At 37.9% G+C, this 20,785-nt stretch overlaps 2 protein-coding genes across 6 annotated transcripts in view; one reads left to right on the top strand and one right to left on the bottom strand.

The window, feature by feature from the left end:
* OPRM1 (opioid receptor mu 1) overlaps positions 1 to 20,785 on the bottom strand; it is a 212,527-nt gene that overhangs the window by 42,675 nt on the left and 149,067 nt on the right. The window lies entirely within an intron of this gene.
* Positions 1 to 20,785, top strand: part of IPCEF1 (interaction protein for cytohesin exchange factors 1) — a 184,578-nt gene that overhangs the window by 145,776 nt on the left and 18,017 nt on the right. For all 5 annotated transcript variants that reach the window (XM_077149321.1, XM_077149318.1, XM_077149319.1 and 2 more), the window contains one exon: positions 9,676 to 10,045. In XM_077149321.1, the coding sequence (XP_077005436.1) occupies positions 9,676 to 10,045 (370 nt within the window). The remainder of the gene's footprint in view (positions 1 to 9,675; positions 10,046 to 20,785) is intronic.

Raw genomic sequence — 20,785 nt, 5'->3', positions numbered from 1 at the left:
TGTGTCAGTAGAAGAAGGAGAAAAGGGCAAGGGAGATTGGAAATGCTGGGGTGCAAGGCATGTTGCCTAGGCATTAAGGGAGTTCAGGACAGGACCTTCGAGAGCTAAGATCTGAGTAAAGAACTTGGAAGAAAGAGTGAGAGGTAGCTAGGTGGACACCTGGGGGAGGAGATTTCCGAGCAGAACAGTTCGAGTCCTAGTCTCCTCGGTATGTAGATGGTGAGACAAGGAGTGTGTGCGCTGGCTCAGCAAGAGCCAAGACGAATGGTGCAGGCAATGAAGTCAGAGGTTAGTGCTGGCCATTTAAGGACCCAGTTTACCTTCTTTGACACTCTGAGTGGTGAGGGGAGCTTTAGGCATGTTTTGAGCACAAAAGGGATGTAATCGAATTACTTTTTGTAAGAATTGCACAGACTGCTGTGTGGAAAAGATGGGGGCTGGGGGTTCCCACAGAAGCAGAGAAAGCTAAAGGGACAGGGAATGTGCCACCCGTGTAGTGAGGGGTGATGGCAGTTTGGATCAGGGGATAGCAGTGAGTACTTGAGGGATGGAAAGGTCAGATTTGGAATATATTAAGAAATTAAACCACCCACTTGGTAGATCAGCTGTGAGAAATAGGGAAGATAAATAGTTGTAATCACAGCTTCAAGCAGTTGATGGAGATATTTTAACGTAACAGTCCTCTCAGAAGTGCAGCTCCTTTCTATTCAAAATAATCGACTAAAGCAAACCAAAGTAGCAATAAATAAAAATAAACCCTGCAAACGGGGGCCCATTGACCACTGGTGAGCAGTTGAGTGGGGGAAATTGAAAATTAGACACAGAAAGGGATAAAGTCAACTTTAGAAGTTCAGTTTTAATCTTAACGAGACAGAGCTTGGGCAGCTGTTTATCAAAGGGCGCTTGATGTTTTGATGTCAATAGAAATAATAGAAATGCTTGCAGGTGAGAACATTGTATGAAAAAAAATATCATGACTACATGTACAGAGAAAAGGTGGAAAGAAAAATTCACCCTCCGTCCTCGGGATTTATGGCTGAACATTTAATGATTTAAAGTATTATCTAAAGTCAGCTTGTATGTTTTTGTCTCTAACTTTGGCAGTTGGTATTTTCTCACCACTCTCTCCTGGCAACTCTGAGCTACAGCCTCTCCAACCTGTTCCCTCCTGCCCTAGTTATGGTTTTCTTTAGCTACCACCTGGGCTATTGAAATAGCAGGGCATTCTCTTCCCTGTCTCTTGTTTCTCTCTCTTCTTAAAAAAATGCTTCCAAATTAGTCTTCCCAAAGCACAGTTCTGACAGTATTGAGCTACACAAAACCTTTCAGTGACTCCTCATTGCTTGTCAAATTGACCCAAGAACCCTTTGGCGTCGTGTTTAAGGCCCTTGGGCTTCCTCGCGCTGCTATTGCAGTCTCATTAACTGATTCCTCCTTTGCCATCAACCACATAAACTTCCTGCTTCTTCCCAGATGCATTCCATGCTTTCCTGCTCTTGCATCTTTGGTTAGAAAGTTTCTCCACTTGGGGGAACCACCCACCGTTACCCCAGTTCTGCCTTCCAGCTGTCTTTCAAAACCATGTTCAATTATGACTTCCTTCATCAAAGATTCTCTAGTTCTTTAAATCAGAACAATTTGTTCTTTCCTGAATTTCCTGTATTCCTACAATGTTGTTTGTTTTCTTTTTCTGGCACTTCTTTCATGTCATTATCATAATTGCCCCATATTATAAATTTTGTGTATCTGGTTTTTTCCTTTTTTTTTTTTTGGAGTATTTATATTGACAAATCTTCACACACATACATTCCATACATGGTATACAATCAGTGGGTCACAATGTCATCACATAGCTTTGCATTCATTACCATGATCATTTTTTAGAACATTTGCATCACTCCAGAAAGAAAAAAAGAAGAAACTCATACATACCATACCCCTTTAACCCTTCTACTCATTGACCACAAGTATTTCCATTTACCCAATTTATTTTACCCTTCATCTCTCCTATTATTTATATATTTATTTTTTGTCTGTATTTTTTTTTTTTACTCATCTGTCCATACCCTACATAAAAGAAGCATCAGACACAAGGTTTTCACAATCACACAGTCACATTGTAAAAGTTACAGCTTTATTGATGTGTATTGATGTATTGATGTATAAAGAATCAAGGCTACTGGAGCACAACTCAATAGTTGCAGGTGCTTCCCTCCGACCACTCCAATACACCATAAATTTAATAGGGATATCTATATAATGCTTTAGAATAACCTCCAGGATAACCTCTCAGCTCAGTTTGGAATCTCTCAGCCGCTGAAAGTGAAACTTTATTTTGTCTCATTTCTCTCTTCTCCTTTTGGTCAAGAAGGCTTTCTCAGTCCCAAGGTGCTGGGTCCCAGCTCATCCTGGGATTCCTGTCCCACACTGATGGGAAGATTTGCAGCCCTGGGAGTCATGTCCCACGTTGAGGGTGGCAGCGGGAAGGGCAGTGAGTTCACTTGCTGCGTGTGCTTAGAGAGAGGCCACATCTGAGCAATAAAAGAGGTTCTCTGGGGGTGACTCTTGGGCCTGATTTTTAGTAGGCTTAGCTTATCTTTTGCAGGAATAAGTTTCGTAGGGGCAAACCTCAAGATAAAGGGCTCAGACTATTGATTTTTGTTGTCCCCACTGCTTGTGAGAATATCAGAAATTCTCCAAATGGGGAAGTTGAATTTTCAGCTTTCTCCCCAGGTCCACCAAGGAACTTTGCAAATACAGAAGTTCTTTATTCACTGCCCAGATTTCTCTGGGATATATTCAGGCATCACACTAACCCGGACAAACCAACAAAAATTTAAATCATGCCCTATTCAAGATTCCATATACTTATGGTATTTAACTAAACTGACCATACAAATTAAATTAGGAAATACACTACTCAAAATATAAATTTTGAACCAAATAAACATCTCTCCTTTTGGTCTCACACAGAAGTTGAAGTTTTAAATGTGGACGATATCATCCTTTACTTTGTATTCTGATCTACCTAATACTAACCAAATCAGGTTCATTCATATCTCTACTCAAAATCTGATCACTTTTTCAGCTTTTTAAACAGTTCCTGCATGGGGTAATGCTGACTTTCATAGCTTCAGAGCTCTAACTCTGTCTCAGGTGTCACATAAATATCCAAAGTTTCTGGGAATGACCAACTTATAAACAAACAGCTCAGTATCTTAGAATTTAGAACTAACAGTTACAACTCCTGAATATATGTGACTGCTGTAAGAGTTTACAAGCTAAGACCCTTTACTGTAGGCCCCATCCTGATAACCTATGCTCTCAGCTTCAGTTCCCTGAGTTTTTATTTTATAGTATGTCCATATGATTGAGGCATGATAATATTTTTCTTTTTGTTCAGCATACAGTCCTTAAGGTTCATACATCTAGTTGCATGCCTCACGACTTCATTCCTTCTTGTGGCTTTTCAGTAGTCCGTTGTGTGTATATACCACAGTTCCCCCTTCTATTCCTCATTCATTGTACCCTTAGGCCACACCTCCATCCATTGTGGATTGGGAACACAGCTGCCATAAACAGCAGTGTGCAAATGTCCATTTGTGTCCCCACACTCAGTTCCTCCAAGTATATACTGAGCAACATTTCAGGGTCCTATGGCAACCCCACCCCTAGCCTCCTGTGGAGCCACCACCCTGCCCTCCAAGGAGCTGCACCTCTCAATCCCTACCGACAGTGAATAGGTACATCTCTTTGTCTTCATTTTCTCTAGCACTTGTTTCTCTCTGTTAATTTTTAAACAGGTTTATTCACACATCATTCAATTCAGTCTAAGTGTATAGACATGCCTTTGCTACCATAATCTAAATGAAGACATTTCATTTTCTTCCACAAAAAATCCACAACCCTTCTCCCATGCCCCCACCTGTTGACATTTAGTTGGGCAGTATGCCTTTGTTTCATTCAGTGGAAGCATGTTGCAGTGTTACTGTTGACTATAGACCCTCGTGTGCATTGATTGTACATTCCCCCCCATATGCCACCTATTTTCAACACCCTGCAATGTTGACATTCATTTGTTCTCCCTCATGCAAAAATGTTTTTTATTTGTACATTTAATCACCATCATTGTCCACTGAGGCATTCCTAAATTTCAGGATTTTTGACGTATAGTATCCTATCATCTGCAAATAGTGAGAGTTTTACTTCTTTCTTTCCGATTTGGATGCCTTTTATTTCTGTTTCTTGCCTAATTGCTCTGACTAGAACTTCAGCACAATGTTGAATAACAGTGGTGACACTGGGCATCCTTGTCTTGTTCCTGATCTTAGAGGGAAAGTTTTCAGTCTTTCCCCATTGCGGATGATATTAACTGTGGGTTTTTCATATATTCCTTTTATCATGTTGATGAAGTTCCTTTCTATTCATATCCTTTGCAGTGTTTTCATCAAGAAAGGAGGTTGAATTTTGTCAAATGCCTTTTCTGTGTCAATTGAGATGATCATGTATTTTTTATATTTGGATTTGTTGATATGGTGAATTACATTAATTGATTTTCTTATGTCGAACCATCCTTGCATACCGAGAATAAATTCCACTTGGCTTTGTGTCTAATTTTTTTTTTAATATGCTGCTGGATTTGATTTGCAAGTATTTTCTTGAGGATTTTTGCATCTATATTCATTAGACAGATTGGTCTGTTATTTTCTTTTCTTGTGGTATCTTTGTTTGGTTTTGGTATTCTAGTTTATTTCTTTAATTATTAAATTCTTAAGTCAGAGGCAGTATCAGTATTTTTTCTTTGCTCAAACACTTAGTGTCAAACCTAGCACATGTTTGAAACTAACTAACTATATATTTATTTAATGGGTGGGAGATAGGGAAGTGGGTGGACGTTGTGACTTCATCCATATCCTCTACAGATTGGTTGCTCTGCAAGTATTACCCAAAATGTATTAAAAAGATGTTACTTTACTCTTGCCTAGTACTTTCACACAGTTGTGAGAAGGATAATTTCATTTGACTCCCCCAGAAATCCCATATTAATTTTATAAACGAGAAAGTCAAGTTCTAGAGAAGTGAGCAGTATCATAAGCAACATTTGCAAGTTGTTTAGGTTTCATTTAAAATATTCTTTTATATTGTATCATCTGCTCCTCTTGATAAATCCAAGTCAGTCAGGTAGCTCCTGAATAAATTTGTATATTGACCAGATACCAGGTCCTGTTGCAGGTTTGAACTTCAAAAGATAATGTCTCTGTCCTTGAGAATTGTAAGTTCTAAGTTGAGAAAGAGGGACAGAAAATTTATAATTCAAACAAAGAATCTCAGGTATTGATAAATTCTATGAAGAAGATATAATAGAGCAATATGGTAGGGAGTGACTGAGGTTGCAGGTAGAGAGTTTCTAGGACTGTCAAGAAAGACCCTGCAGAGGTTGTGATAATTGAGTTGAGACCAAATGGTTGGAAGGAGGCAGCCACCCAGCGATCCAGAAGGAGAGTCTTCCACACACAAGGATCAGAGATGTGCTGGAGGGCCAATGTGGCTAAAAAGGGTGGGTGAGTAGGGAGATGGAAGGGATGTAGATAGAAGGCTAGGTAGGAATTCATGTAGGCCTTTATTGGCTATGGTGAAGTGGGGCATTGATCTTGGGAAGGGCAGTCACAGAGGATTTTCAGCAGGGGAGTCTTATGATTTGTTTTGTGTTTGGAGGATGGACTCTGGTGGGGAATGGTAGAGGAAAGAAGCCAGTAGAGTAAGACTTGGAGTTAGTGAGTTCTAAGAGTAGAATGAGGAATGGGTCTCCTCTCAGCTCACCATCCAAGGTTGTGCACAGAGATTATGAGAGGTAGGAGTGGGGGGTAAATTGACTATACAAGATCTTCTGTTTTATTATATTTCAACTGGCAAATGATAGAAATACAAAGAGTACTTCATGGGGATCAACAGCAACTGATTAGTCTGTTTTTATTAATATGGCCAAGAAAAGAAAACTGCATGCTTTCCAGTCTTTTTCTCATTTGGTTTTGTTTTTCTTATCTTCTTTCCTTCTTTCTTCCCTCTCTCCCCACCTCTTTCTTTTTCTCTTTCTTCCTTCCTTCCTTCCTTCCTTCCTTCCTTCCTTCCTTCCTTCCTTCCTTCCTTTCTTTCTTTCCTCTCTCTCTCTCCCCCTCCCTCCCTCTCTCTCTCTCTCCTTTCTTTCTTTCTTTCCTTCTTTCCTCCTTCCCTCCCTCCCTTCCATCTATTTTGGCTAATGTTGTTTAAGATTTATATGCTGACTCACTTCCTAATTATAGGCTTTGGATACCTAGTTTAAACTATTTTTTATCATGCCAAACTCCTGTTTTTAAAACAACACGAATAAAAAGACTTTAGAGCTAACGTTTGCCAAGTAATTAATTTCTTCAATAAATAAAAGAGTCATATAGAAAATGAGAAAAGATATATTGATTGTTTTATTTAATCACTATATATAATCTATTGATCAAAATGAAGATCTTTGAAATGTCTTTAATTTTCTCATTAAAAATTGAAATGTTTAAATCCTCAATGTTCTGAAATGAATGAACACACATGCAATCATTCTCTCTAATTAAAAAAATAATTTATGTTTTTGAGATTTCAAGAAAATTTTGTGGGTTTACTTTGCATTGTAATTGGTACCAGTTTCTCTTAGATCCTGGATTAGGAAAAATCACCCATAGCAACCTTACAGGAGATTGCAGGAAGCTATTTGATGAGAGGTTGAAGTGTTCTGGGCAGGTTTTAGGCAGGTAGCTTGGGTTCTCTAAACCATTCTTCTTTGTCATTAGTTGGTTATCGACTGTGTCAACATAGATGCAGAACAAGGAGGTGCAGAAAGATTAGTTGCACCTCTATTCTCATGTTGATCACTAAAAAAGATGAACAAGCAATCAGCAATTATAATACAAGGTGAAAAATAAAATTATATTGCATCTTTTTTTTTTACATGGGCAGGCACTGGGAATTGAACCCAGGTCCTCGGGCATGGCAGGCAAGCACTCTTACCTGCTGAGCCACCGTGGCCCACCCTTTATTGTATCTTTTATGATAGAGGTAAGCACAAGTTGCTTGGGAACTATTGGGCAGAGGTACCTACTTTGCCATGAGGCTAGCAGGGAAGGCTTCCTGGAGGAGCTGGCATTTGAACTCATGATTGAAGAACGGGTTCAGGTTAGCCCAGCAAGGTTGTTGGTAGAGAGACTGCCACTTCTTTCTACGTTCGTTTAACTTGCATTGGGGATTTTTAAGAACATATTCATACAGAAGGTTCACAAAAGGTTTTGAGCTAAGAGTTCTCTGACACGTGGCAATTGGTAGCTGTGGGATGGTAGAAATAATGAACCATGTTTTTAACATACACTAACTACAAAGCACATTCACATATTGAATTCTCTGTAGTGTAACTCCAGGTCCATTTCAATTTCTATTTTAACATTGTCTCTCTCAGTCTCTCAGTCTTTCTCTCTCTCCTTCTGGCTCTCTCTCTCTCTTTCTGCATTTGTTCTGTTGAAAACTCTAATACTACACATGGTCTTTTTCTTATTTCTTTTTCCTTCCCTCCAGTTCTCCTCATTCTTTCTTTTTCTTTTTTACTCACTATCCTTTTCTCCATTTTAAAATCAAATTTATAAATGTTACATGATGCTTAGGAAAGATAGATCGAAAGATTTGCTTGTTGTTTGAGTCCCCCCGCAAACAGGACTGTCTTTCCTTCACCCTGTAGAATTTTGAGGTTTAGAAGGGCTTACAGAAAGTGCTGCAGCAAAAACTGTGTTAAACCTTTTGTTCAAATAGCCTGTTTTGCTATATAAGATTAGACAAGTGTCCGCAGGAACAACAGGAAAAGCTCACACTTGGTCTCTTTTCAGAATAGGAAGCCAGTTAAATGGAAGCTGAGTTTTACTTAAACAGCTCACAATAGGGGAATGTATCAGGACTGAATCAGAATGGGTACTTTAAAAATATTTATTTTGTAGACCCTGCTAGTAGGTAAACTCTCTTGACATTTATTTGGATGATTTGGTGGACATGCATTCTCTCCTTCCAATCACTAAGGTATTAGTGAATTAAAGATCTTTCTATAATGCAGTCAGCTGGGCACACATTAGGCAATTCTGATGGCCTGTCAGAATGCTGAGCTTAGAAACTGCAAAGTTCTTGGGGTCCTTCTGGTTTGGAGAAAAGTCAACTATTCTGAGTTGGTTTTAATGATTCTGAGGGTTTGACAGAGGATCCTGATTGCCTCTTGAGGGTTTCCTCCCCTAACAATCCTCTTCCTATGGGTTTCTTGTAATTTTTGAGTTCCAGAAATTGACAGGAATATCTCACATCATGATTCCATGGTAATGGAACTGAGTCGTATGATGTCTTCTCTGTCTTATGTAGAGGTATAGGGTGACCCATAGTGGTGCCTAGATATTGGGACTTTACTGGCCAATAAAATAAAAAATGTAGGAACAACATAAAGTCACAAAATATTTATTTCATTATATAAGGTAATACAAAAAACTCCCACAAGATAAAAACTTTATCTACTACTGTATAACCATTTTCCATAAGAAGGCGCATAGTTTGGCATTAAAGTGCAACAGGAATAAAATGTCAGAATAAATGAAGTCCTTCCCAAGAGAGGACAGTTGGTGATCATACATTGATGTTTCCTCTGTGGACCGGTAAAATATTGTCAGGGATTATCATTCACCCTTGGACTGTACATTAGAAACTTCTTTTAGAAGATTTCTACATTATCTATCCACTTTTCATAGTCTGTGAAGGTGCTGTTTTGGGTTTCTCTTTAATGAATTAAGATCTTGCAAATATGTTCGTATCTTCTCTGGTGGAACTGTATTAAGGTGTTTTAACTTATTGAAGAAACAATGTGAGGGTGCAAGGGTAATTCAGTGGTAGAATTCTCACCTGTCATGCAGGAGACCCGGGTTCAATTCCTGGTTCATGCATTTGCCAAAAAACAAACAAGCAAGCAAAACAAGCAAAAGCAAAGAAACAAAAATTCAACAAATGGTGCTGCAGTAGTGGGATACTCACATGAAAAAATAATGGAATATAACCCCACCATACAGCATACAAAAAAAAAAAAAAAAAGAAAGAATCAATTATTTCTTCACCTGACCCTGGGAGTTCTAAACTAATATTGGTCATGAGCTGAAGAATACGTGAAAAAAAAATTCAGAACTTGAAATATATGTGCCTTTCCCATATCACTGATCTTTACTTAACAATGTTTTACTTCCTTTCTGGCTCCAGCTTTTGCTTTCTTTTTCTTAATCACTTTTCTCAAGAGTTCTTGCTCCATCAGTGTGAATTCTGTGATAGATGGCAACTCTTTTTTTTTTTTTCTCAAGGTGTCATTCAGTATTCTAAAGATTTTCCCAAAGGAGTTTTTAAGGTTCTGGGAAGCATTGAAGAATAGGGAAAATCAGGATGTGAAGATGTGACTTCAAAGTTATCCAAATTGGTTTTGAAAATGACATTATAATGTCTGTCATACAGAATAAATATTTGTCATTTGCCTCGTTTATTATTGGCCAGATTTTGAAACACTGGGGGTACTTTCATTGAAAACAAAAAGTCAAGAATGCTGGTTTAATCATGATTTATTTTGTTCTTTTTGTTATTTGTGAAAAATAGGAAGTACAGCAAGCATCTTCATCCTCACCCAAGTCGAGCTCATCGTGTTCTTTCTCTTCCCTGGAAAGTACAGTTAAGGCAACAAGCAGTTCTTCTCCCTCCTTATCTAAGGAAAGACAGTCCTGGCTCGACATTGTTAGCAGTTCCTCTGCTGCTGAAGATATGGGAGAACCTCTAACTTTTGCTGTCCATGTTCATTCACCTGCGCCCTCCAAAGCAAACAGTTGCCAGGCTCCAGAAAACAGCCTTGCCACATCAGAAAATGAATATTTCAATTCTTTATCTAGTGATGACACTTCTTCATTGAGTAGCAACCTAGACCATCTTACTGTCCCAGACAAGCCGATGGGATCAAACAGGTTAGACAGAGGTAAGCAGAAATTGTTTTCTCTTCTCTAGGGAATGAACACTTGTGTGTCTATGGGGAATAATAAGATTGACTTGCAACAAGAGTGTTTAATCTCATGAATGACACCCCGATTCAGTAGTTCAAATACATATGGATAATACAAAGTGGCTGCTTTTGTAGAGGAATTTGCCTGTGGAAATCCAACTCCTCTGCCATTGGTTGCATCCTATAAATGTCACTAATCAAATGCCTTAGGAGTGTAGGACATGTGATCATAAAATAATACTTTTCCACTAAATTGAGAGAAACTTTGATTTTCTCTTTCTCATTTTTTTGTTCTTTGTGGGCGTGGGCATTGTGTCACAATCCCTAGAACTCACAGTGATTAAAATCAGGGTTTTGTCATCCAGTACTTGTAACACGACCTCAGTGATTCCAATCAAATTTAGAAAGCTCCTTATTTGGGTCACAGCCACAGACAATCTTTCTCTATCCAGTCAGTTCCTGGTTTTACCTGTGTGGTTAATAACAAGACAGACAATTCGGAATATATGTACTTTGGAGGGCATGCAAGGAGAGCAACACATATATGTGTTGTGTGTGATTGTGTGTGTGGATGTGTGTGTCTGAGTTTGAATGCTCAGCTGGCAGCTCATCCTCCAGGCCACCTTAGCTGTCCCCATCCCCTGTGGCCTTTCCTCCAGATGCTCTCATAATTCAGGTACTTGACTGGTTTCTGATGGCATTTGTGGTAGTTAGATTCAGGTATCAATTTTGCCAGGTGAAGGTGCCTAGTTCTATTGCTGTGGACATGAGACAATGGCATGTGAACCTCATCTGTAGCTGATTATATCTGCAGTCAGCTAGGAGGCGTGCTTGCTGCAGCGAGTGATGTTTGATTTAATTGACTGGTATTTAAATGAGAGAGCTCAGTGTAGCACGGCCAGAGCAGCTCAGCATACCTCATCTCAGCACTCGCAGCTCAGCCCAGGCCTTTGGAGATGCAGAAAGGAAACACCCTGGGGAAAGTTGTTGGAACCCAGAGGCCTGGAGAGAAGGCCAGCAGAGATTGCCCTGTGCCTTCCCATATTAAAAAGAACCTCAGTTAAAAGTTAGCTACCTTTCCTCTGAAGAACTATACATTGACTAAATAAATCCCCTTTTATTGAAAGCCAATCCATCTCTGGTGTGTTGCATTCCGGCAGCTAGCAAACTAGAACACCATTTTTATCTGATCTCCCTAATTTAGGCCAACTCTCGATTTTACATTAGAAAGAGTAGAAAGAATGTCAAGCGCCAAGAGTTGAACTGTGAGGGATAGGAAGGAGCAGACCCAAATTGTCCTCAGGTCTGTGAGGTGTCGTCATGTAGGAAAAGAAGCGGGCTTAGTGTGTATCTCCTGGAAAATATAAAATGGAGATTAATACTGTAAATAAAAAGGGGGGAGATTTAGATACATTATAAGAAACTTTCAAGTTTTAATTTTGAAATAGTTTTAAACTTACTTACAGTTACAAAAATAATTCAGAACCCATGCACAGTACTCTATTATACTCCACTACACACAAATACTAACATTTTGCCACATTTGCCCTATTTTCCTTTCTATCATCTATCTGTTGCTCTATCTATCCATTCATCCACCATCTATCACCCATCATCTTCTAAATACTTGAGAATAGGTTCTATACATCATAGTCTTTAACAGCATATTACTTCCATGGTCATTTCCTAAGAACAAGGATATTCACTAATGTAACCACCTTAAGTACAGTTTTTAAATTCAAGAGCTTTAACATTGATATGAAGCTTTCAGTTTGTATTCCAATTTTTTCATAGATAAGAAATTTCTTTTCAGCATGAGATCCATTCAAAATAGAATTGGGTCTTTGGAAGGTAAAGCATTCCTTGTCACTGGTGGTGTTCATTCAATCTGAGACCCTTGTTTTCATTGCATATTGATTACATATTGCATATCTTAATTCTTTTTTAATAAATATTTTTATTGACAAATCTTCACACATACAGTCCATACATGGTGTACAATCAGTGGCTTACACTATAATCACTTTCTTGTGTATTCATCACCATGATCATTTTTAGAACATTTGATCACTCCAGAAAAAGAAATAAAAAGAAAAAAGAAAGCTCATACATCCCATACCCCTTATCCCTCCTGCTCATTGACCACTAGTATTTCAATCTGTACAATTTATTTTATCCCATATCCCCTATTATTTATCCATTTTTTATATTCATCTGTCCATATCCTGGATAAAAGGAGCATCAGACACAAGGTTTTCACAATCCCACAGTCACATTGTAAAAGTTATATCATTATCAAGGCTACTGGAACACAGCTCAACAGTTTCAGGTACTTCCCTCCAACCACTCCAGTACACTATAAACTAAAAAGGGATATCTATGTAGTGCCTAAGAATAACCTCCAGGATAACCTCTCGACTCTGTTCGAAATCTCTCAAGCACTGAAACTTTATTTTATTTCATTTCTCTCTTCCCCTTTTTGGCCAAGAAGGCTTTCTCAATCCTGTGGTGCTGGGTTCTGGCTTATCCCAGGATTTCTGTCTCATGTTGAGAGGAAGATTTACAACCTTGGGAGTCATGTCCCATGTAGAGGGCAGAGCAGTGAGTTCACCTGCCAAGTTGACTTAGAGAGAGAGGCTACATCTAAGCAACAAAAGAGGTTTTCTGGGAGTGACTCTTAGGCATAATTTTCAGCAGGCTTAGCCTATCCTAGACGAACCCCAAGATTCAGAACTCAGATTATTGATTTTGTTGTCCCCACTCCTTACGAGAATATCAGAAATTTTCCAAATGGGAAAGTTGAATATTTCCTCCTTTCTCCCTAGTCCCCCAAAGGGGACTTTGCAAATATTTTTTTATTCTCTGCCCAGATTACTCTGGGATATATCAGGGCATCACACTAACCTTGACAAATCAACAAGATTTTTCACACCCTCTTTAAGATTCCATGTACTAATGCTGTTCAACTGAACTGACCATGCAAGTTAAATTAGGTAATGCACTGCCCAAAATACAAATTTTGCACCAACTAAACATCTGTCCCTTTGGTCTCAAGCTTAATTCTTATGAGGATATACTGAAAAGGGAATTTAAAGGTCTTGAACTAGATGACCTCTGATTTGATCCTTTCTTATATAGGACTTGTGGGGGGTATCATAAAAGTAATAGAACTGTCACATCTATTCCTTGCCTGCTTACAAAACTCTTATTCACATTGGACCATAAGTAGAACTGTACATTTTCACACTCCCCCCATACACACACATACACACGCACAGCTTCAAAAGTTAAATAGAGGAGAAGATTCCATTTGCATTCTTTCCTAAGAATAGTTCTGCTGATGGAGAGTTTTCCTTCAGGACCAATAACCTGAGAGTCCTGGGAAGAGGCATGGGTTCTGGTCCATGTCTAAGTGTCATTCTGGGAATGCATATGCTGCAGAGCTGGCTGGGTACCAATAGCTCTTTCAATCTGAGAACGAAGAAACCTCACAATTTTTAGTTTTGAGTTTACTTACAGAATGACCGACAGCCTGGATGCTTCCTCCAACAGCTTGGGGTGAAGATATTTCTCTCAACAGAAAAGAAAACAAAAGAAAAGTATTTTTTCCCCTTACTGATTTTTTGGCATTTGCCATATGTGACAGAATTTTTGCTAATGATTTTCTCCTGCTGCTGGGCTTTGGTTAAATTCCCAGAATAGCTAAACCGCATAAAGTCGTCACTATGGAAACAGCAACCTAATCTTTGCTTTTGTTTGTGATGACATGCTGTTAAATAATCAAATTGCCTGTAGTGGTTTTTTTTTTTCCCCTTTAAACGTGTATGTATTTGTGTTTTGGGGAGGAAGGTAGCTCTTCATTTTTGTGACTTTTGAAAATTATTGTTTTTGAGCTGACAGTCGGAACGATAAAAGCCCTGAAATTCTTGTATTTGAAATATTGCTCAGGATGTGTTTATTCCAGGGACTGAAATTTAGATATGACTCAAGGCAGGAGTTAGGATTTTAGAAGCTTGGAGTCCCAAATCTCAGGGTACAATTTTTAGGAGAAAGCAGCTTTTTCCTTAGAAAAGAATCTTAAAGGTTAATAACTGAGTCCTGAAACAAGGAGACAGCAAGTATTGTAACCTTTTGATTTAGACAATGAGAAAAATATTTTGCACTTGGTATGCAATTAAAATTGTGGTGACTAGAACTGTATAGTGAATTTAAATATCCTTTTAGACACTTCTCTCCTGCAGTGTAAGTTGTCTAGAAAACAATGCAGGGTGTTAATTGCATGTCAGTGCCTTTCTACACTGGTGATTCCAGAGAGAGATCTCTGAGGACTCTTCACTGAGCCTCTCTGAAAAGTATATGGAGAAAGATGATTGGTTTGATGGAATGTCCATCTCAACTCAGTTTTGCTTTATGCTTTTCCTTTCTTTTGCAAAACTTTATTTGACCTGTGGCTTATGTCTGTGTAACAATCAGTCTCATGCTGTGTCTCTATGTACATTATGCACTACATGCATTACCTACTGATGATGTGAAGAAGATTCCACTATACTCACTCAAGGAATGGACGAACCACTCCCTGGACACCAAAGAGTTGAATTTTCATTTACAAGACTAATACTCAGTTTATACAAATGAATTATTAAGTTCAACCAAATCAGTGTGGGGGGCAGGTAGACCACGAGCTAAATAAAAAGCTTTTATTAATGAAGAGCAAAGCTGAGACTGTATATCCGGGAACAAACATGGCATCTCAGGACAGTTACCTAAAAAAAAAGACAGATTTCCGGATTTAACAAATATCAGCGAAATTTTTATGCAGTCTGTGTGCTAACAGTACTGATGAGATTTTACATTATTTTAGCTAGCTATTTTGAATGTTGCTATAAGAATTATGTGGCATGTCTTCATGAAGCAAGTAGACAATAAAAAATAAACTCAATACTCAGTTCAGTTCAGTTTTGCATCATGTTTTTTGATTACTTAACATGTATTCCTGTACTTCATGCTAAAGGGACTACAAAGAGGAGCAGGATACAATCTCTGTTCTAAAAAAAATCTTGTCATCTAATGGCGAGAGTAGGAGGAACAAGATACATTGAACAAAGCAAAGCAGAGCTAAATAAGTGCCACAGACGTATAAAGTACTCTAGGGATTCAAAAAAGAACTGGGATTCAAAAGAAAGCAGACCACATCCAGATGAGAGGATTTATGCATGGAGAGGGGAAACATGACAAAGGGAGATGGAAAGGAAATTTGAACAATGTTGAATCTTAAGCTAAGGTTTATTTCAATAGCTAATGGATGACTGTTTCTGATCAGGGTAGTCATATACTTAGACTATGCTTTAGAAAAATTATTTTAACCTTAATAGTAGAATAGAATACAATAAAGTGAAGCAGGAAGTAAGAACAGTTAGGAGGCTTTGGGCATAGCTCAGACAGCTGGGAAAGTAGGAAGCAAATCAGAGACTTCAGGAACTCAGACTCAGAGTCCCTGAAGCCTGTGTAGCAGGCCTATTGAGGTGAAGGCTGATCTGGGACTTTGTATCACTAGTATTTAATTTAGTCCCTAGAAATATGTTCTAATGATCACATTTGTTGATCTCTAATCTGAGGAGTGATCTGAAAATGAGGTCAGGAAAATCTTGAATGTATAATTGCTGACCTCCTGGCATTGATTTCAGGCATGAGCAACCTTCTGTCTCCACTTTCATGCCAGGAAGCTAAAGGTTCCCAAAACAAGTCATGAAATAACGCTTATTAGATTGTCCACATGTTTGTGCAGTGTAACTAGATCATCTGTCATCCTTGGAAATTTATGTCATCTTTTTATTTTAATTTAATTCAATTATTTTATTATGACCTGCAAGTTTTCCTAAGGCTAGGATTTGTGAATGGGAGGTGGTGGGAAGTGAGTGGAGCAAGAGTTTTGAAAACGGTGGCAAGAGTAAACCGAACTTGGGAGGTTGGTAAACTTGGAGCGGCATTGATGGTTTGGAGGAATTATGAGGGGGAAATTGGAGAGCAGAAGTAGAGGTGAAATATATATTGGTTCAGATGATAATGTGAATAAGGTAAAAGAGGATCCTTTTACTGAGAAGTAAATTTACTGGTAAAGATTTTAGACATAGAGTAGCATTAAGACTTAAGGAGGGGAATGTTAAAACCTTTTCTGCTCTAACTGTCAAGCGTACTAGGTATACCACTGCTCATTGCCTCCATATATCTGCCCAGAACATCAAATTCATTCCAGACTGAAACTGCACCCATCGTGACAAAAGTAAGTCCTTGAAGTCAGTCATGTTGGACATCTCTTATAATGTTTATCCTGCCAAAATTGTGTTTTATCAACAAATTTTCAGAGTTTGGTTTTATTTGTACAAGGTATGGAAAATAGTAAAGAATATTTTCACTTTTGATGGTAGAACTGTATCTGAGTCACTATCTCTGAGCCAATGTGAGCTACCACAGGTATGTCTCTCTCTGTGGTTTGGTGGCATACATAAGTTCTCACTGTTCTTATTATGTGATCAAGTGGTCCTTGATGATTTTTAAAGTTATCAGAGTGCTTTTCAATTTTTCCTCTTTTTTATCACTTCTTCCTGTTTTTGATCAAATACTTGATTTTCTAGATCCTTTCATAATTCTTTTGCATGTTCAAATGCTACAATGCTTCATAGAAATTGCTTACTGTGAGAAGTATCATATATATATAGAAGAGCATATAAAATATATACATGCAATATATAATAAGTAATATATATGTAATACCCATATAGCCACATTCAGGTCAAGAAATAGAAATTTCCATCATTCTAGAAGTCTCTTGTGCAGTCCTCTCTGTATAGCTGGAATTTGTTCAGTTTCATTGTTTTATTGTACTCCTTTGTTTTAACAATCTACAGCTATTTTATTTACTGTATTTACTGTTGGTAGACATGTATTTTATCAGCTTTGGTTTCCTATGCAAAATGTCGTTGTGGACATTCTTACAGGTGTGCCCTGACCCACACATGCCTGCATTGCTTAGGGTTACATAGCTAGAAGAGGAATTGCCAGCCATGGACTATGCTTATCTTCAAATTTGCTAGTTGATTCCAAATTGTTCCATCAACTTGTTCTCTTGAATCATCCTTCCAGCATTGTTGAGTGTGCTCAACATTTTCACCAGTAAAGTCAGACTTCTTGATTTTTACAAAATGATTACCAATGAGATTTAGCACATTTTCACATGCTTACATAGTTGTAATGGTTTTGCTTTTTCTTTTTCAAAAATTGTATCTCATATTTTTCTTGTTCTCACTTGGCCCTGCCGTACAATGCTGATAGAAAGGGTAACGTTGGGCATTCTTTTGATGGCCCTGATCTCAAATGGAAAGCTTTCAGTGTTTTACCACTATTGCAAACTTAGAAGTAGGTATTTTATTGTCACCCCTATTTTATGGATGAAAGAAACTGAGACTTAAAGTGATTAAGTAAATTGTTTAAGATGGTCATACAGCTATCAAGAGCGAAAGTTATGTTTCAAAATGTAGTTCTGTTTGACTCCAGAGCCTGAGTTTTAACCACCTAAATACCTAAGAGTATACCTAATCAGCAAGACACAGGTTGGGTTAAATGTGATGTGAGCCTAGCCAAATATGACCAGGTTAATTTCTTTTCTTAATCAGTTGTTATATGACATGCTTTTCCTGTACCCACTGATGAAGTGGCATAGGCCACGTAATGATTGAAACAGAGTCACCCAAATATTATTATGACATTTCTTGATTATGGCTTCACTTCATTTGTTCATTCAGCAGTATTTACTGAGTGCCTCTTATATGCCAAGCATTGTGTTGTGCACTGAAAAAAAAAGCAACCAAAGCCAAAAGTAAATGCCTTCATAGAACTTACACTGAGGAGAAAGAGACTATATAGAAAAACAATAAGAGATAGCTAATAAATAAATAACATGTTCAGTGGTTAAGCAGGTTAGAGAGTGGGTTGGGGTGAGGTGTGGAGGTAGGATATGTTAGTTTACTTTGGTGGACATGGACAGTGTCTCTGACAAGTTGATTTTTTGAGCAGAAAGCTGATGAGGGAGAGAAAGAGCCAAATGAATATCTGGGGCATAACCTTCCAGACAAAAAGAATTCTAAGTGCAAAGGCCCTGGGGTGGCAGAGGGCTTGATATGATAAAAGACCAGGAGGGCAGTAGAGGTTCTAGAGAGGGCAGAAAGTTGGAGATGAGGTGGGAGAGGTAGAAAGTCTTTGTGTACTCACTGGTCTTTTGTTTATTACTTTGCCAGTTAGATTCTATGTCTGTAGAATACTTTGACATCTAATCGAGGCCTGGCTTCCTTGGCACTATCATCCAGATCTTATTTAAAAGATCACATTTGGATTTTGATGAAAAAATTTTTGGACATTTCATTTAATTAGGTGAGAATGGCTATCTTTACAACATTGAGTCATTCCAAACATGGACATGGGTTATCTGTCCATTCAGGATATGACTTTAAGTACAATTTTCTTTTTATAGAGCTAGGATATATCATATTAAAGTTGCTCCTAAACATTTTAAATTCTTCTTGCACTGTGAATGGAATCCTTTTATTGCATTATATTTTATAACTATTATTGCTGGTTTGAAGGTTATTTTTTCCCTTATTTTTTTGTCATATACTAGTCACCTTGCCTTTTAGTTCTAAGTTTTTTTGTTTGTCTTGGATGTCCTAGATGAATAATCCTATCTTCAAAAAAATGGCCATTTTATCTTGTCCTCTGTAGTATTTATGCCTCATTCCTTTTTCTTACTTGTGTGATCAGAATTTGCCTGAGCTTTCTTTACTTTATTATTCTTTAAAAAACAAAACAAAACAAGGGTTTGTTTTGATTGATTGTATATGATTTTTGTTATCTAACTAATAAAATTTTGCTTTATCTTCATGAATTCTTTCCTTCTACTTTCTTTGCCCCTACTTTGTTTGGCCTTGACTAGCTCCTTGAGTTAATTGCTTGGTTGATTCTCTTTCCATCTTTTTCTTTCTAGTAAATATGTGTAGGTTCTGAATACCTCAGTGACTATAACTTGCAGTTTGGGTAGAGTAATGCTTTGTGGTTGGCCATTTGTAGACAGCGAATTTTAATAGAAAAGTGTGTTTTAGTATCTTCAGTAATTGGAAATATATTTAGAAGAGTGTTTTTAAATTTCAGATTGAATAAAGATTTATTTGCCTATCTGCATAGGATCATAAATAGTCAGCAGTATGATTTGATGAATTGAACCAATAGTTATAGAAAAGGATGTGGGTTTCTTACTGGCCGTGAATATGGGAATCTCTCCATTAGGGAATTCCTTACACAGAGGGGCAACCCCCCCCACCCCGCCCTGCCCCACCCCAGGTCTGAGAGTTACTTCCTTGATCCACAGTCTGTCTGTCTGAGGCCACATTCCTGCAGATTGTATTCACTGATCTGGGAAGAATACTGTCCTGTCCTCTGAAGCATTCCTAACCTCATGGTCTCAGATTTATTAGTTTCTCTCTTTTAACTATAATGTCCTCACCCCTTCCTTACTGTTCTGGAGACCCCTGAACACAGCTTGCTCATTCATTAAGAGCAGGTAACTAGCACAAAACAGCCCAGCACATGTCTGAATTTGCAGCAGGAAAGGGCAAATCGAAAGGCAGTTTTTCAGGCTGACCATTTTCATCAGGATGAGATCTCTGGACTTTGAGATCTATTCCCCTACTACCTTTTTGTTGCTAATTTCTAATATTTTTACTGACAGTTTTGTGTTTTCCTGATTAGTTTTAATTACGAAGTTCTATTTGCCTCAGAACTACACAAACTACAGCAAACAGTTGAAAAAAAAGTTTATCTTCCCTTTGACCTATCTAAACATTTGAAAATTAATGAATGTGGTTTTTTGTTATTTTTGTTTGTTTGCTTTTTGAGAATCCAATTCCAATATTTGCTCTCTGGCCTTATTCAATGTGTGGAGAGATGAGGAAGTGAAAATGAGATCAAGAATGAAATTTTAACCACACAGTGAATGTTCAGTACATGTTTTTTGAGGAATTACCATGAAACATGCATAACTGTGAGCATTTGAAGATAATTCTGTGAATAACCAAGGAAACCACTCTCTCTGATAGAACTTACTATCTGGGGTGGGGTATATGTTGATTTGGTAGGATGACAAGACAATAGACAGATAAATACAAGAACAGGATACTTTCTGGTAGTGAATAGTGCTATAAGACAGGAGACTAGAATAATGGGGGAAAGTGGGCAACTTGGTTTGGATGGGTGTGCAGGGAGAGCCTGGCTGAGGGGTGATTGACCTTTGGTTGTGAGCAGAAATAGAAGTTTATCTCTACATTAAACATTGCACCTTATTCTGAGTGCTCATCTCTTTAGAAAAACACATTTGGAAAACAGATGGAATATTGGTTTTAAGATTATAACATTGTTCATCAGATGGTTGGGCAATGGAATAAAGCTGAGATTATTTCGGAAAATCACTGCCACAAGATGCAATAATAAAACAAAAGAACATTGTTAAACATAACCCAATAGACTAGGCTTGTTCTTATTAATAAAGGTAATAATACAAAAGAAGAGTATTGAGTTGTCTTTCTTAACATAGACATCAAACACACAAGAGAACAATAAGGACATGAGTCCAAAAGAGAGAGTAAAGCAAATATAGAAAAATGAGAGAAATCA

This window comes from Tamandua tetradactyla, chromosome 2 (genome assembly GCF_023851605.1).
Source record: "Tamandua tetradactyla isolate mTamTet1 chromosome 2, mTamTet1.pri, whole genome shotgun sequence".
Lineage (NCBI taxonomy): Eukaryota > Metazoa > Chordata > Mammalia > Pilosa > Myrmecophagidae > Tamandua > Tamandua tetradactyla.
The sequence above is the reverse complement of the archived record's forward strand: the minus strand, read 5'-3'. Positions and strand labels throughout refer to the sequence as shown.